The sequence below is a fragment of the Scyliorhinus canicula genome, chromosome 20, assembly GCF_902713615.1.
Source record: "Scyliorhinus canicula chromosome 20, sScyCan1.1, whole genome shotgun sequence".
Lineage (NCBI taxonomy): Eukaryota > Metazoa > Chordata > Chondrichthyes > Carcharhiniformes > Scyliorhinidae > Scyliorhinus > Scyliorhinus canicula.
The window spans coordinates 51769503-51786862 of NC_052165.1; the positions used below are offsets into that span (position 1 = coordinate 51769503).

The 17360-nt window shown below is 55.8% G+C and overlaps 1 protein-coding gene across 4 annotated transcripts in view; it reads right to left on the reverse strand.

Annotated features, from left to right (window-relative positions):
- cacna1c (calcium channel, voltage-dependent, L type, alpha 1C subunit) overlaps positions 1-17360 on the reverse strand; it is a 1225933-nt gene that overhangs the window by 175245 nt on the left and 1033328 nt on the right. For all 4 annotated transcript variants that reach the window (XM_038780480.1, XM_038780479.1, XM_038780478.1 and 1 more), the window contains one exon: positions 15226-15291. In XM_038780480.1, coding sequence (XP_038636408.1) covers positions 15226-15291 — 66 coding nt within the window. The remainder of the gene's footprint in view (positions 1-15225; positions 15292-17360) is intronic.

Genomic DNA, 17360 nt, shown 5'->3' on the forward strand with positions numbered 1-17360 from the left:
ACAGCAGTTATGCCGTTCATCTCAGAAGCACGTTCACCTTCTCGTTATACGCCACCCGATCCAGCAACTTGTGCTAATAACGGCCAGCCTGCTGCAAAACAAGTCAAAATCCTCCTTTGCCAGGGTCTTCGGTGGATTCCTCAGACTTTGGGGGGGGGGGGGGGGGAGTATGTGTGAGGTGTGGGGTGTGTGTGTGAGTGTGGGGGTGGGGTTGTGGGGTCTTTGTGTTGGATTCTTCGTGGCCCTCACAAAAAAGGTGCCTCCAAGTTAAGGTGCCTTTAAGGCCTCCTTACCTGCCGATGCAGCACTGGTGGCGATGCCAAGACTTTCAATTTGCCAGACCTGTGATTGAGTAAACAGTTTTGGAAGCTGGTCCACTGTCTTTAATAAGATGGTAATTGCAGAGGTGGCCAATTAGGAGGCTGTCTCTAGAAATATTGCCTGTCTCAGTGACTAAAATCATGCCTGCAACATAAGATTCTACACATTCACTATGACACATGGGGTGGATTCAAGATTCATGGTGCGATCTACCGGCTCTTCACAGTGGCAGGATATTCCGGTCCACACTGGTGCATGCATTTCCCGGCGGCGAGGGGTGCAGTCACTGGGAAATCCCGTTGACAACTGTGGGGTGGGTAAATCCCACTGGTGGGTTGGCCTCTGCTGCCGAAAAATACACGGCATGTTGGTCGGTAAATCCCACCATGTGCCTGCAGGCCTTGAATGTCCAAGCAAAATGTAGACCTTCACTTAGAAGATGTTAACACCACAGGCTGCGATGTTAGAAAGCCCATTTGCCCTCGCAAACGGCTGGTCGTTCTCTTAAAGTGCCCTTTTTTTTCCTTGTTGTTGAATGAGAAATTGTATTGTTGTGTTGTGTTAAACGGTAATTGTAAGCTGTTCTTTCTCGGGTGTGAAGTTAAAAGTTTAATATTGTTTTTATGACAAAGTTTTTGTTTTAGAAATAATAAAACCCTATTTTTTAATTGAATCACACCTGGAGAAAATCATTCATTCCACAGATTTAAAAGAAACTAAAGTATTGGGGTTTGAGTCCAAGGCATTGCGGTCATCTGTTCTGGGATCATAATACATGCAATTAAATCACGGGCGGGATTCTCCCGTAATCGGCGCGATCGCCGGAACCCGGCGCCAAAAACGCCGCGGATCACTCCGGTGTCGGGCCCCCCAAACGCGCAAATTCTCCAGCCCGGAATGGGCTAGTAGCGGTGTGATGCCATTTGCGATGGCGTCACCCACCGCGGATGCACGGCGTCACAGCATAAAAGACCCCTCCCCCCCCGGAGACCCGACAAGATGGCCGCCCGCTGCGCAGCTCCGAGGTTCCAGGAGCGCGACATCGAGGCGCTCCTGGACGCAGTAGAGCAGAGGAGGGAGGCCCTGTACCCCGGATACAGCCACACGGTTGCCCCACGCCTCAGCCGGCGCCTGTGGAGGGAGGTGGCAGAGGCCGTCAGCGTTGTTGCTGTGACACCGAGGACAGGCACCCAGTGCCACAAGAAGGTGAATGACCTTGTCAGGGCAGCCAGTGTGAGTACCCCACCCCCTCGCCGATGTGCGGCACACCCCCAGGTGCAACTAACCCTAACCCTAATCCTAATGTGCTGCGCACCTCTGCCAATATACGCACAACCGCTGGCCTGCATGTATATCCCTGCCTAACAATGTTTCCCTTTATCCCGCCCCCCACAGGAGAAGCGCGCACACAACAGGGAGCGTGAGAGGACCGGAGGGGGGCCCAGCTGATGAGAGACCACTCATCAATCACGAGGAGAGGGCCCTGGAACTGGCAGGCGAACCGAAGGACGGGAGGTTGCCGATGCAGAGGTCGGGGGCACACCACCAAGTGAGACCCCCCACAGCCTGTCCCACTTCCCCGTTCCCCCATATCCCCAACATCCCCCATATCCCCCGATCACCGCCTGTGTGTCTAACCATGCATGCTGTATTGTGTATTGCAGGACCAAATGTCGAGGCACCCGTCCCCGCAGATGCCGACTGCCCCCAGGATGCCCCAGGGTTGCCACGAGACAGGGAGAGACCATGGCCCTCCGGCATGCGACGCCCCCAGGACGCCCCAGGAGACTGGGACAGGCCCGGAGCAACACGGAGACGATGCCCCCGTCTCGTGCGAGTGCGGCGACTCATGCCTGCGACACCCAGCAATGAGGGGGGGCAGCCACATGCCCCCGTCGCAGCCGAGCCAGGACACCCCTACCCAGGACACCACTACCCAGGACACCACTACCCAGGACACCCCTACCCAGGACAGTCCTACCCAGGACACCCCTACCCAGGACACCCCTACCCAGGACACCACTACCCAGGACACCCCTACCCGGGACACCGACACACAGGACACTGACACACAGTGGACAGGTGGACAGGAACTTCCACCCCAGGGGACCATGGACTCTGGGTCGGCCGATGATCACGACACAATGCCACAGCTATCTCCAACACCCTCGACCATCGCAGAGACACTCACCTCAGTTGGGCACTTTAGTGATGAGGCTTCTGGTACACTCACTGGTGCGCACAACACAGCCACACCGGTACAGCAGATGAAGGTAGGAGCAGCTGAGGGGCTGGGCGGTCGGAGGGCAGGCTGGCCCCAGCAACCATCTGCCGCCTAGACGGGTCCCGGGTTCCTGGAGTTATCACACCCACCCATGGACACGATGCAGTCACGGAACCAGGGACAATCAAAGGGGTTGACGGCTGGCTTGCGGCAGGTGGAGGAGCGCACCCACATCCAGGAGCTGGGAGTGGTGCCGGTCATGCGTGTTACCCAGGCCAGAACCGCAAGGGTGGCGTCCGCGGTGGAGGCAATGGGTGCGACGGTGTCAGACATGGGGAGCAGTATGCAAGGCCTGGGGCTTTCCATGCCGGTGGTGTCTGTGGCCCAGGACATGGCTGCCCTCTCACAGGAAGCCATGAGCCAGAGCCAGCGGCAGATCGCAGAGGCGCTGCACGCCGTGGTCCAATCTCAGCAGGCCATGGCCCAGTGTCTGCAGGCAGTGGCCCAGTCTCAGAAGGCCATTGCTGGGGCATCGGTGGCATTGCCCAGATGCTGGCTGGCGTCGCCCAGACACAGACAGGGATGGCTAACTCCCTGAGCCCCTTGGTTGCAAACCTGCAGACCCTTGTCGATAGCAGGGCGGGCCTCCATGGACTGGCAGCGCCAGGTGTTGGGGGGGGGGGGGGGCATCGGATGGTCGGTCCGTTCGCATCCCCGACCCATGTAGAGGCCCGGGGGCCATCGGGCACCCCGAGGGAGGAGGAGCTGCTGGAGCCCATTCCGGGTCCCCCTGTAGGGGAGGCCCCGGAACACCGAGTCACCTCGGCCTCCCACCGCCCCCCCCCCCTTCCGTTCCAGGTGCATCTGGTGAGCAACGGACATGACAGGCTGGCAGCCTGCCATCCCAGTCGCCCGAGCCGCAGCCTGGCCCATCTAGGCCGGGCCGCCCCAGAAACGGCCGCCAAAGGGATCCCGAGTCACAGGGCAGGAATCACAGGAGTCCACCTCCAGTTCTGTTGTACTGTCTGGGGAACCACCTAGACGTAGTCAAAGGGCCCGTAAGGCCAAACAATTAGACACTGAGTAAGTTGGCACGGGTGCAGGGCACAGACGAGTTATAGGGGCTGGGCACGTGTATGGACTGTTTGTTATTAAAATCACTTTCACACAACTTCCGGTTGCGGCAATGAGTGAGTGAGCCGCACATTCGGGGCTCTCACTCCGGCGGGACTTAAGGAACTGGTTCCCCGGTATAGCGGGACTGTGGAATGGTGAAAGGACGGCCACGGAGGTGTGGAGGAGTGGGCAGCGCTGTATGGAACCACGGGAGAGCAGGAAGCAACGGAAACGGGAGAGGAAGGAACAAAGACAAGGAGCAGGGGAAGCTGACCCGGATGCCCAGGATGAAAAAGTTAAGGAGCTGGGAGAGGCGGTGGAGAAGCAGGCGGATGTGCAGACGATTGCGGCGCTAGAAGTCGACGGGTTGAAGGAGAGGCAGAGTAGACTGCTGGACAGAGTAGAGGAGTTAGAAAATAGAGCCCGCAGACAAAATCTGAGGATCATTGGCCTCCCGGAGGGGGCTGAGGGAGCTGATGCCGCAGTGTTTGTGGCGGACTTGTTGATGCAGCTGATGGGGGCTGAAGCCTTTCCGCGCCAAGTTAAGGAGGTGTTGTTCAAGAAGCATGTGAAGTTTGGTCTGCTCTTCCCGGCCCGTCTTTGGGTTACACATAAGGGTCAACACCACTACTTCTCCGAGCCTGAAGAAGCAATGGACTTTGCGAGGGATCAGGGGCTGGTCCCGAAAAAAGGATCCACGGACGCAAGCTAGGGTCCGAGAACTACCGTTTGAAGGGACGCCGATTGTGCCTGGACTGTTGGACAACTGTTTACTGTTTTAAAGGGGGCCATGTTGGGTATTTTCTTTTTGTTGTTTTTTGTGTGGGCATTTTTTGCCTGGGGGGGGATGTGTGGGGAGGGGATTTCTCCCCCCCCCCCTCTCGTATGGTCTTTTTCCTGTTTTTGTTGCTTTTATTTTCTTTTTCTGGGTCTTACTGCTGTGGTGGGTACCTTTTGTTGGGCTCGCTGAGTGCACTGGAGCTGGTATTGCAACAAAGGGATGGCCGGTCAGCAATGGGGAGTAATGACGTGGGTTGGGGGCTTTCGTTTTATTTATGTTTATGGTTTGTTAGATTTGTTTCTGGTGGGTGTTGTATGGGTACTGGGGTATTGCGGGGTTATTTTATTTATGCTCGGAAAGGGACGTGGGTTAACACTTTTCTGTGTATGCGGCGGGAACTGATTTGCACCTGGAGCAGCCTCGCGGGGCTGTTTGAGGTTTACATTTTGTTTGACCTTCCTGGGGTAGTGAGATTGCTCCAGTGGGTTGGAGGGGGGGATGGTGTGCTGGGGAGTGGGGATGAGGTCGGGGAAACAATGGGAATGAGACAAGTGGGCGCCGGAATGATGAGTCACCGGGCTAGCAGATTGGCTAGTCAAGGGAGTCAGGTGGGGGGGGGGAGAGAATATAGCCAATGGATGGCAGGGGTGGGGCTACCAGGGGATGTTGCTAGAGGGGGGAGGGGGTGTGTGTTATTCTGCTGACGTGGGAGGGATCTGAAGTAGGTAATGGAAAGGAAGTTGGGTTGGAGGCGGCCAAGAGGCGAGCCAAGAATGGCGCGGCGCACGGGCCGGGGGCGGGCCCAAGAAAGGTGATGACTGACTGGCATGTGGGGGGAGGGGGGGGGGGGGGGGGGGGGGGGTGGGTTGTACCCACCAACCAGGCTGATCGCCTGGAACGTCAGGGGACTAAATGGGCCAGTTAAAAGGGCACGTGTGTTCGCGCATTACGAGCTCTGAAGGCGGACGTAATTATGTTGCAGTAGACACATCTGAAATTTTCTGACCAGACTAGGCTAAGGAAGGGCTGGATTAGCCAGGTCTTCAACTCGGACTTGGATTCTAAGTCCGGGGGTAGCAATTATGATCAATAAGCAGGTTCAATTTGAGGCGGAAGGCGTAGTCGCAGACAAGGGGGGCAGATTCCTGAAGGTAAGGGGCAAACTGGAGGGGAGAAGAGTGGTGCTGGTGAACATATATGCTCCAAACTGGAACAATGTCGATTTTATCAAAAGAGTGCTGGGGAAGATCTCGGACCTGGACTCACATAGGTTGATGATGGGGGGGGACTTTAATACGGTCCTTGACCCGGGGTTGGACCCGTCGTGTTCCAGAATGGGTAGACTCCCAGCAATGGCAAGGGAGCTGAAAGGGTTCATGGAGCAAATGGGGGCAGTGGACACATGGAGAGCCAGACAGCCGATGGGAAGGGGCTACTCGTTTTACTCACATGTTTATAAAGTATACTCTAGGATTAATTTCTTTATCTTGAGCAGGGACTGTGTAGGGGAGGTAAAGAATACAGAATATTCGGCAATCACTATCTCGGACCATGCCCCGCACTGGGTGGACCAGCAGGTCGGGGGGGGGGGGCGAATTATCAATGCCCGCAATGGAGGTTAGACGTAGGATTGTTGTCGGAGGAGGGGGATATGTGAGAGACTTTGGAACTGTATGCAAAACTACTTGCAGGTGAACGATACGGGGGAGGTTTCAGCAGCGACCCTGTGGGAGGCGCTGAAGGCAGTAGTGAGGGGGGAGCTGATCTCAATTCGGGCTCACAGGGTCAGGGCGGACAGAGCAGAAATGGACAGATTGGTTAGGGAAATGTATCGGATAGACGAGGTCCCTCCCTGGGGGAGGACCTACTCAGGGAGAGACGGAGATTACAGGCGGAACTGGGGGTGCTATCCACGAGTAGGGCCGTGGAACAACTTAGGAAGGTGAGGGGAGTGGTGTATGAGCATGGGGAGAAGGCCAGCAGATTGCTAGCGCAGCAACTCAGGAAGAGGGAGGCGGCCAGAGAGATAAGTAGAGTGATTGATGGGGAGGGAGCAGAGTGGAGGACTGAATAAGGTATTCCGGGACTTCTATAGTAGGCTGTATACTTCAGAACCCCTGGAAGAGCCGGAGGAGATGAAAAGATCCCTGGACGGGCTAACATTCCCAAAAGTAGACGGGGGATTAGTGGACGGGCTGGGGGCCCCGATTAGAGTGGAGGAGGTATTGGGGGGCCTAAAGGCCATGCAGTCAGGGAAAGCCACGGGGCTGGATGGATACCCAGTAGGAAGAAGTTCTCGGAGTTTGTGGGACCGGTCTTGACGAGGGTTTTTAATGAGGCAAGGGACAGAGGGACCCTGCCGCCGCCGATGTCGCAAGCCACCATCTCGCTGATACTGAAGCGGGACAAGGACCCGGAATCCTGCGGGTCTTACAGGCCAAGCTCCCTGATCAATGTGGATGCCAAGCTCCTGGCAAAGGTCCTGGCGATTAGAATTGAGGACTGAATACAGGAGGTGATTGGGGATGATCAGACAGGGTTTGTGAAAGGCAGGCAGCTGACAGCTAACTTGAGAAGATTGTTTAATGTGATCATGATGCCCCCGACGGGCAAGGAGCTGGAGGTAGTGGTGGCAATGGACGCAGAGAAGGCCTTCGATCAGGTGGAGTGGGGCTATCTGTGGGAGGTGCTCGGACGGTTTGGGTTCGGGGAGGGACTGGTGAATTGGGTCAGACTACTGTACCAAGCCCCAAAAGCTAGTGTTAGGACAAACAGGGTAGTGTCATATTATTTCAGACTGCATCGCCGGACCAGACAGGGATGCCCACTCTCCCCGTTGCTGTTTGGGCTGGCCATAGAGCCATTGGCGATTGCGTTGAGAGCTGCAAAGGGATGGAAGGGAATGACCAGGGGCGGGGTGGAACATAGGGTCTCTCTTTATGCGGACGACCTGCTCCTGTACGTGTCGGACCCACTGGCCGGGATGGAAAATATACTGGAAACACTGAGGAAGTTCGGCCGGTTTTCAGGGTACAACTTAAATATGGCCAAGAGTGAGATGTTTGTGTTGCAGGCAAGGGGCCAGGAGAATAGACTGAAGGAGCTGCCATTTAGGATGGTTGAGGAAAGCTTCCGGTACTTGGGGATACAGGTGGCATGAGAGAGGTTGCACAAGTTAAATTTGACCAGTGTGATGGAACAAATGAAGAGGGAGTTTCGGAGATGGGATGCACTCCCGCTGTCACTGGTGGGGAGGGTGCAGACTGTAAAGATGACAATCCTCCCTAGATTCCTGTTCATCTTCCAGTGCCTCCCGATATTTATCCCACAGTCCTTCTTCAAAAGGACTGGCAAAATCATCATGAGCTCTTTGTCTGGGCGGGAAAATCCCCGCGGGTGAAGAAGGCGATGCTTGAGAGGAGCCGCAGCGAGGAAGGGCTGGCATTGCCGAGTCTGATCAACTACTACTGGGCGGCTAACATAGCCATGATAAGGAAGTGGATGGTGGGTACGGGTCTATCTGGGAGCGGGTGGAGGCGGCTTCGTGCAGGGGCACCAGTTTGGCAGCCCTGGTCATGGCTCCCCTACCGCTGTCGGCGGCCAGGTACTCCACCAGCCCAGTAGTGGGGGCGGCCCTGCGGATATGGGGCCAGTGGAGGAGGCATGTAGGGGAGGTGGGTGCGTCTGTCTGGGCACCAATATGTGATAACCATCGATTTGCCCCCGAGAACATGGATGGGGGGGTTTCGAACATGGCGGCGGAGGGTGGGCGATATGTTCCTGGAGGGGAGCTTTGCGAGTTTGAGGGGCTTGGAGGAGAAATTTGGTCTGGTATGGGGAAATGACTTCAGGTACTTACAGATACGGGACTTTGTCCGCAGACAGGTCCCATCCTTCCCACGCCTCCCGCCAATAGGGATCCAAGACAGAATAGTCTCTAGAGGAGAAGGAGGAGAGGGTAGAGTCTCAGATATTTATAAGGTGCTCATGAAGGGGGAAGAGTCCCAGACGGAGAAACTGAAACTCAAATGGGAGGAGGAGCTTGGCGGGGAGATGGAGGACGGGCTGTGGGCAGAAGCCCTGAGTAGGGTAAACTCAACCGCAACATGTGCCAGGCTCGGCCTGATTCAATTTAAGGTCGTTCACCGGACCCACATGACGGTAGCTCGGATGAGCAAATTCTTTGGGGTAGAGGATAAGTGCACTAGATGCGGGGGAGGACCAGCAAACCACGTTCACATGTTTTGGGCATGTCCTAAGCTTAGGGGGTACTGGGAAGGATTTGCGGGGATCATTTCCCGGGTGCTAAAAACAAGGGTGATGATGAGTCCAGGGGTGGCAATCTTTGGGGTTTCGGAAGACCCGGGAGTCCAGGGAGAGAAAGAGGCCGATGTTCTGGCCTTTGCTTCCCTGATAGCCCGGCGACGAATACTGCTGGCATGGAGGGACTCAAAACCCCCGAAGACCGAGCTATGGCTTTCGGACATGTCAAGTTTTCTGGATATGGAAAAAATTAAGTTTGCCTTGAGGGGATCTGTACTGGGGTTTGCCCGAAGGTGGCAACCATTCATCGACTTCCTCGCGGGAGAGTGAACGTCAGCAGGAGGGGGGGGGGGGGGGGGGGGGGGGGGGGGGGGGGGGGGGGGGGGAGATTAGAGTAGAGTAGGAGGGATAAATAGGTGCGCAGTGTCGATGGGAGAGGAGCGGGCTTGTGCAGTATGGTTCGATTGAAGTATTGATTTAACGTTGATGATTGCACATTTTTGCCTTTTTTCTTTTTTGTTGTTGTTATCTGTAACTGTTTACAATGCTGAAAAATATCTCAATAAAATTGTTTGATTATGAAAAAATCACTTTCACACCTGCAGAAGCTGCCTTTGTGCTCTGTCCGAAGCGTGCGGGGGTGTCGTGTGTGTTGAGCGCCAGTGTGTGTGTGAGGGGTGGTATTACGCGGCCCCGGGGGTGAGTGTGTCCCACACTCCCCCGGGTCGCCCTCGCCATCCCCCCGGGTAGAGGACGGGACCGTGCGCTGCAGTGTCACAGCCGCATGCAGGGATGATCCGGGTGGTGGGACGCACTGTGGCCATGGGTCAGACATTGTCCAATGATGTAGAGCCTAGAACTCATTGCAGAGCGAGTTGTCATCATCCTCCATGGCCTGCAATAGACACGCTTCCACCGGCGACCGTGTGAGCCCGGCCCGTTGTGCCGCAGGTGGATGTGCAATGGAGGGGTGGTGTGCATGCGGGTGGGGCAGGGGTGGTTGGTGGTGGAGAGGGTGGGGGTGTTGGTGGTGGGTGTAGGGGGTGAGGGTGTTGGTGGTGGGTGGGTGGGGGGGGGGTGAGGGAATTGGTGGTGGATGGGTGGGGGGGGTGAGGGTGTTGGTGGTGGGTGGGTGGGGGGGTGAGGGTGTTGGTGGTTGGTGGGTGAGGGTGTTGGTGATGGGCGGGTGAGGGTGGTCGGCTGGTGCCGTGGTGTGTGGTCTGTGCCCATACTCGGTAATTCTCACGCCCCCTTAGTCAGTGAACGGGGCGGCTATTAGCCTGTCCCGTGCCCGCTGGCCCAGCCGGCAACGGTGGGCAGCCTCCCGTCCATGTCCAGCCTGTCTGTCCTGACCATTGCCCCATCCTCCTCATCTGGGGAGGACTGCGCCTCGTCCTGCTGCTCCTCCACTCCCCCCTCCTCTGCCTGCGGCTATGTTGTGCAGGACACAGCACACCACAACGATGCGGCCGACCCTATCTGGCGGGTACTGGAGGGCCCCTCCAGAGCGGTCCAGGCACCTGAAACGCATTCTTAGCAGCCCAAAGCACCTCTCTATCACACCCCTGGTCGCTGCCTGGCATCGTTGTAACCGTTCCCCACATCACTCTGTGGCGTTATCAGCCACGACCACAACGGGTAGCCCTGTAGCCCAGCAACCTGCCCCTCAGCCGGGGCGGGCTGCGTCCCTCGAACATACCGGGGATGTAAGACTGCGCCAATACGTATAAGTCATGTCCACTGCCTGGATACCGGGCGCATCATGCAGGTTCATCATGCGGTGTTCGCAGACCATCTGAATGTTCATGGAATAGGTCCCCTTTCTATTGGTGAACACGGCCCTGTTATCTGCAGGTGGCCGCACGGCGATGTACATCCCATCGATCGCCCCCTGGACCATGGGAAATCCGGCCACTGCAGCGAAGCCCGCTGCCCGGGCATCCTGGCTGGCCCGGTCCACCGGGAACTGGATGTAGCGGTCTGCAATGGCATATAGGGCGTCTGTCACAGCACGGATGCACCAGTGCACCTATGCCTGCGAGATGCCAGACAGGTCCCCACTCGGCGCCTGGAATGACCCCGTGGCATAAAGGTTCCTTGACGGACATGGGGAGAGGGTGTCCTCCCCCAGTGCCACGTGGTGCCAGGTGTCCAGATGTGTGCCATGGTTTCCCGGCTCATCCGGAGTCTCCTCCTGCATGCCTGGTCCGTGAGGTCCTGGTACGATGGGCGGGGCCAGTACATACGGGGCCTCCTCGGGCGTCTCCGTCGCCGTGGCGCCACCACCTCCCCCTCCTCCTCATGTTCCTCCTCCTCATCCTGTCGGGCGGGCGGCCCACCAGCCTGGGCGGCTGCCACCTGCCCCTCTGCAGCACGCTCCTCTACGGCAGCCTCCGCCGCCTCCCTGGCATGCTCCTCCTCCTCCTCCCCCAGGGCAACATGTAGAAGGGCCAACATCGCTGGCTGATCAGCAAACATAACGGCCTGCAGGGGGTGGGGGGGGGGGGGGGGGGGGGGGAGGGGGGGGGGGGGGAAAACGACAACATATCTGCATTGCCCGTACCCCCCCACAGACAGGGGCCATGGGCTGCATAATCGCGTCTGTTGGATGCTGGCACCTGGCCAGGCGGACGCCGTCCCTCGCCCTCTCCCCGGCACGCTCCCCGCCACTCGCCCCCTCACCCTCCCCCCCTCCCCGCCATGACCCCTCACCCCGGCACTCTCCACCCTCCCCGCCACTCACCCCCTCACCCCGGCACTGTCCCCCCTCCCCGGCACTCAGCCCCCTGACCCCGGCACTCTCCCCCATCCCCGTCACTCTGCAGGATTATAAAATGCAGATTCTTTCTCTCAAGCAGGCTTATCAAACACACAGGATTCTTGTATTAAGCTAAAAACAATGGTTCACACCTTCATTGAAAGTAACTATCTTAGGAAGCATCTGGAAAAGCATGGATGAGAGTTTCAATTAAATTACGTGAGGAATGTTTAAAACAGGCAGGTCTTTCAAGTTATAACCAAGTGGATTTTAGCATACAGCTAAAAGCAATGTTTCACACTTTCATTGAAACAACTGGAAAGGAAAGGATTAGGTTCAGTTGAATTTTTTTTTCTAAGGGGCAATTTAGCGTGGCCAATCCACCTACTCTGCACATTTTTGGGTTGTGGGGGCGAAACCCACGCAGACACGGGGAGAATGTGCAAACTCCACACGGACAGTGACCCAGAGTCAGGATTGAACCTGCGACCTCAGCGCCGTGAGGCGGTTGTGCTAACCACTAGGCCACCGTGCTGCCCTTGGGTTCAGTTGAATTTGGTGTCAATTATAAGTGTGACATTTTGCCGATGTCAAGTAAATTAAAGAAAATTGGAGACAACCTGTCTACGAGAAACATAATTTAGAGCCAGAATCAAAGTCAAAGTTATGAGCTGGGGACAACTGGAAAATAAAACTATTGAAATGACGAGAATTAAAAGTAATATCTCTATTGAAACCAAAGCATTTTGAATATCACTAAGGAACTTTGAACATTACAAAGGACAATGTAATCAGATCTGAGAGGTGAGATTATGCCCAAAATGAATACTTAGTTGTATTAGATTGTTTACATCAAAGATACTTTTTGAAATCAAAGTGAAATAAGTTAATTTACAATAAGGTCATAAAAACTGAATAACTGTTAGAAAGAGAATATAAACCCAGGGAACAGAAGCAGGAGCAGAATCAGAACTCAGAGGGAGGATAGAGAAGAGAAGCAGATTCAGCTCAGTCAGCTTGGTCATGGGAAAGATGAAACAAGCAGCCGAGCTTAAACAGCTATACATCTAAGGAAGTCTAGAATTTAAACAGGAGACAGAGTCGGTTGAGAGATAGCTAGCAGAGCCAGCTCTCATAGCTCAGTGCATGGGATCGACAAGACACAGCAACGGAGCTAACCAGCGAATACATCTCAAGAAGACCAGACTTTAAAGAAGATTGATTGTCAAGGTGGGCCTGAAGGCCAACCAACCAGCAGGATCCAGAAGCAAGATCTTTTTACCTTTCTGTAAAGAAAGTGATTTCAGCTTTTAAAAGAAAAATGATAAGAATAAAATAACTTAATTTAACCTGAAATAGTGTTATTCCTAAAGTCTACTTTACTTACTCAACAATGCAGGACCCAGGACATCGATGCTACTAAGTGGTAAGTACATAAAATCTTCGGTGAAGGTATGGGTTATACCGGGAGATAACTTGAAAATATATAGCTTGACCTGAATAGCACCCACCGTAGCCTGCATCGGAGTCAGTGAGTGAAAATCCCTGTTCACCATTTAGAATGGCGGCCCTTTTTGGTATAGGGAGAATTCTAAGAATGATAGTGAGTTTTCAAAAACCGCCTGCTCACCCCGGCACTCTCCCCTCACCCCGGCACTCTCCCCCCTCCCCAGCACTCAGCCCCCTGACCCCGGCACTCTCCCCCCTCCCCGGCACTCTCCTCTCACCCAGGCACTCTCCACCCTCCCCGGCACTCAGCCCCCTGACCCCGGCACTCTCCCCCCTCCCCGTCACTCTCCCCTCACCCCGGCACTGTCCCCCCTCCCCGGCACTCAGCCCCCTGACCCCGGCACTCTCCCCCATCCCCGTCACTCTCCCCTTCCCCGGCAAACTCCCCCTTCTCGCCACTCTCCCTTCCTCCCGCTCACTCGCCCCCTGACCCCGGCACTCTCCTCCCTCCCCGGCACTCTCCCCCCTCCCCGGCACTCTCCCCCCTCCCCGGCACTCTCCCCCCTGACCCAGGCACTCTCCCCCCTCTGCGTCACTTTCCCCCTCACACGGCACTCTCCCCCTCCCCGGCATTCTCCCCCCTTCCCGCCACTCTCCCCCCTCCTGGTCACTCGCCCCCTCACCCCGGCACTCTCCCCCCTCCCCGGCACTCTCCCCCCTCCCCGCCACTCGCCCCCTCACCCCGGCACCCTCCCCCCCTCCCCGGCACTCGCCCCGGCACTCGCCCCCTCACCCCGGCACTCTCCCTCACCCCGGCACTCTCCCCCCTCCCCGGCACTCTCCCCTCACCTCGGCACTCTCTCCCCTCTCCGGTACTCTCTCCCCTCCTCGCCACTCGCCCCCTCACCCCGGCACCCTCCCCCCTCCCCGGCACTCGCCCCGGCACTCGCCCCCTCACCCCGGCACTCTCCCCCCTCCCCGGCACTCGCCCCCTCACCCCGGCACTCTCTCCCCTCCCCAGCACTCTCCCCTCACCTCGGCACTCTCCCCCCTCCCCGGCACTCTCCCCTCACCTCGGCACTCTCTCCCCTCCCCGGTACTCTCTCCCCCCCCCGGCACTCGCCCCTTCACCCTGGCACTCTCCCCCCTACCCGGCACTCTCCCCCCTCCCTGCCACTCGCCACCTCACCCCGGCACTCTCTCCCCTCCCTGGCACTCTCCCCTCACCTCGGCACTCTCTCCCCTCCCCGGTACTCTCTCCCCTCCCCGCCACTCGCCCCATCACCCCAGCACTCTCCCCCTTCCCCGCCACTCGCCCCCTCACCCCGGAACTCGCTCTCTCACCCCGGCACTCTCCCCTCTCCCCGCCACTCGCCCCCTCACCCCGGCACTCTCCCCACTCCCCGTCACTCACCCCCTCACCCCAGAACTCGCTCCCTCATCCCGGCACTCGCCCCTCACCCCGGCACTCTCCCCTCACCTCGGCACTCTCTCCCCTCCCCGGTACTCTCTCCCCTCCCCGCCACTCGCCCCCTCACCCCAGCACTCTCCCCCCTCCCCGCCACTCGCCCCCCCTCACCCCGGAACTCGCTCCCTCACCCCGGCACTCTCCCCCCTCCCTGCCACTCGCCCCCTCACCCCGGCGCTCTCCCCCCTCCCCGGCACTCTCCCCGCTCCCCCGCACTCGCCCCTTACCCCGGCACTCTCCTCCCTCCCCGCCACTCGCCCCCTCACCCCCTCACCCCGGCACTCTCCCCGCCACTCACCCCCTCACTCTCCCCCCTTCCCGGCACTCGCACTTTCCCCCCATCAGCACTGGTTGACCCCATTATATAAGGTGGTTCGATTTACGCCGGTGTGACCAGCCCTTCCGGACGGGAGAATTTGAGCAGCCCCGGGGTCCATAGCGTCACGCCAGTCCCGGCCATTCTCCAAGGCGGGCGGCGCGATACATGCCTCGCTGCCTTTTCGGGAGTCGGAGACCGGCGGGGCGGGATTCACCGGGTCGGAGAATCCCATATGTTTGTTGTGGGAGGCTGCACTTTTCTGAAGGGAGGATGATCTTGCACCGAGCAGTAAATGTTGTATTAGTTTGTTCAGATTAGCTACTGTTTACAAAATCCGTACAATTTATCAATATAATATATTATTTACAACTCTATTGGATAAGACCAATATTTAACTCCATATATGCAAAACATTAACCACAATAAACACAGTCGCCAGTCAGCACATTATGCTTCCATTGCTCTGTGCTCATCACAATATATGGATTGATACTGGAAAAACTTGATGCTGTATTATTGCACTTACTTGCATTCCAATCACTGCATAGATGAAGAACAGCATAACTATCAGAAGAGCAACATATGGCAGTGCCTGCAATGAAAAGGAAAACATTGTTTACTGATGTTATTGAATGTTGACTCGAATGACTCTACTGCTGGGAAGAGTAATTCCTGTTTGTACTGCTGATGAGAGAGTTGCAAATAAAGTTGTTATCTGGGTGGACGAGTAGAAATTTAAGGCAAGAACTACGTCTACTAGATTTCTGCATTTTCTGTGGGTCCTAAAATCCCCAAATTGGAGATGAGAGGGTTAGGTGAGCACTTTGTGTGATGATGATCATAAAAAGTACTGGATCACAAAACTATTATGGAAGAACTGTACTATTGAAATGTTATTTTTTTAATAGAAGTATTTTTATTCCACACATTTTCAACATTTTTTACAATTTACAACAAACCCCAACCCCCTAACCCATTAAGCTACACCTCACACCCTCCTCCTCCCTCTCTCCCCCCTGCCTCTCCCTCAGCAGCCATGCGGTGGCCTCTTGGGAATTACCCGACTCGCTAGTGTAAGGATCCTCCTGTTTAACCCTTGTTTGTTCCTTCTTTTCTCCTTTCAATTTCCATTATTCTTTTGGCTATTATAATTTTCTGTCCATGGATGTGTGGTGAACGTATTGCAGTAACCATTCACCATGTATGGAACTGTACCACGCTGTTGCCCATGAGGGCACCACCTATGGACCATTAGAACATAGAACGATACAGTGCAGTACAGGCCCTTCGGCCCTCGATGTTGCACCGACATGGAAAAAATCTAAAGGCCATCTAACCTACACTATGCCCTTATCATCCATATGCTTATCCAATAAATTTTTAAATGCCCTCAATGTTGGCATGTTCACTACTGTTGCAGGTAGGGCATTCCACGGCCTCACCACTCTTTGCGTAAAAAACCCACCTCTGACCTCTGTCCTATATCTATTACCCCTCAATTTAAGGCTATGTCCCCTCGTGCTAGCCACCTCCATCCGCGGGAGAAGGCTCTCGCTGTCCACCCTATCTAACCCTCTGATCATTTTGTATGCCTCTATTAAGTCACCTCTTAACCTTCTTCTCTCTAACGAAAACAACCTCAAGTCCATCAGCCTTTCCTCATAAGATTTTCCCTCCATACCAGGCAACATCCTGGTAAATCTCCTCTGCACCCGTTCCAAAGCTTCCACGTCCTTCCTATAATGAGGCGACCAGAACTGTACGCAATACTCCAAATGCGGCCGTACTAGAGTTTTGTACAACTGCAACATGACCTCATGGCTCCGGAACTCAATCCCTCTACCAATAAAGGCCAACACACCATAGGCCTTCTTCACAACCCTATCAACCTGGGTGGCAACTTTCAGGGATCTATGTACATGGACACCGAGATCCCTCTGCTCATCCACACTACCAAGAATTTTACCATTAGCCAAATATTCCGCATTTCTGTTATTCTTTCCAAAGTGAATCACCTCACACTTCTCCACATTAAACTCCATTTGCCACCTCTCAGCCCAGCTCTGCAGCCTATCTATGTCCCTCTGTAACCTGCAACATCCTTCCGCACTGTCTACAACTCCACCGACTTTAGTGTCGTCTGCAAATTTACTCACCCATCCTTCTGCGCCCTCCTCTAGGTCATTTATAAAAATGACAAACAGCAACGGCCCCAGAACAGATCCTCATTGTAAGGTATTACCTGTGAGGTATCAGATTGGTACCTTTGTGGGCTCCGCCCCTGGCTCCTCCCCTTGAGGGGAGGTATAAAGAGCAATAGCTCTGTAGGCAGCACTCAGTAGCAGAGCAGTCGCAGGCAGGCACTGTTCTAGTCGATTAAAGCCACAGTTTACATCTGCACTTTGTTTCGCCCTGGGGAATCGCTGGAGGAGTACCTACGCGACCTCAAAGTCCTTGCGCAAAGTTGCAACTACCAGGCCGTTACGTCCACTCAGCATTTGGGACGCCTACGTGGCTGGAGTCAGGTCCAACTACGTGAGACAGCACCTACTTGAGAAGGGTGCCCTGGACCTGGAAGAGACGGTAAAGCTAGCCTTCTCCCTAGAATTAGCGTTCCAAAGCCTCACCACATTCCCGTCTGATCACACGACCCCCTCGTGG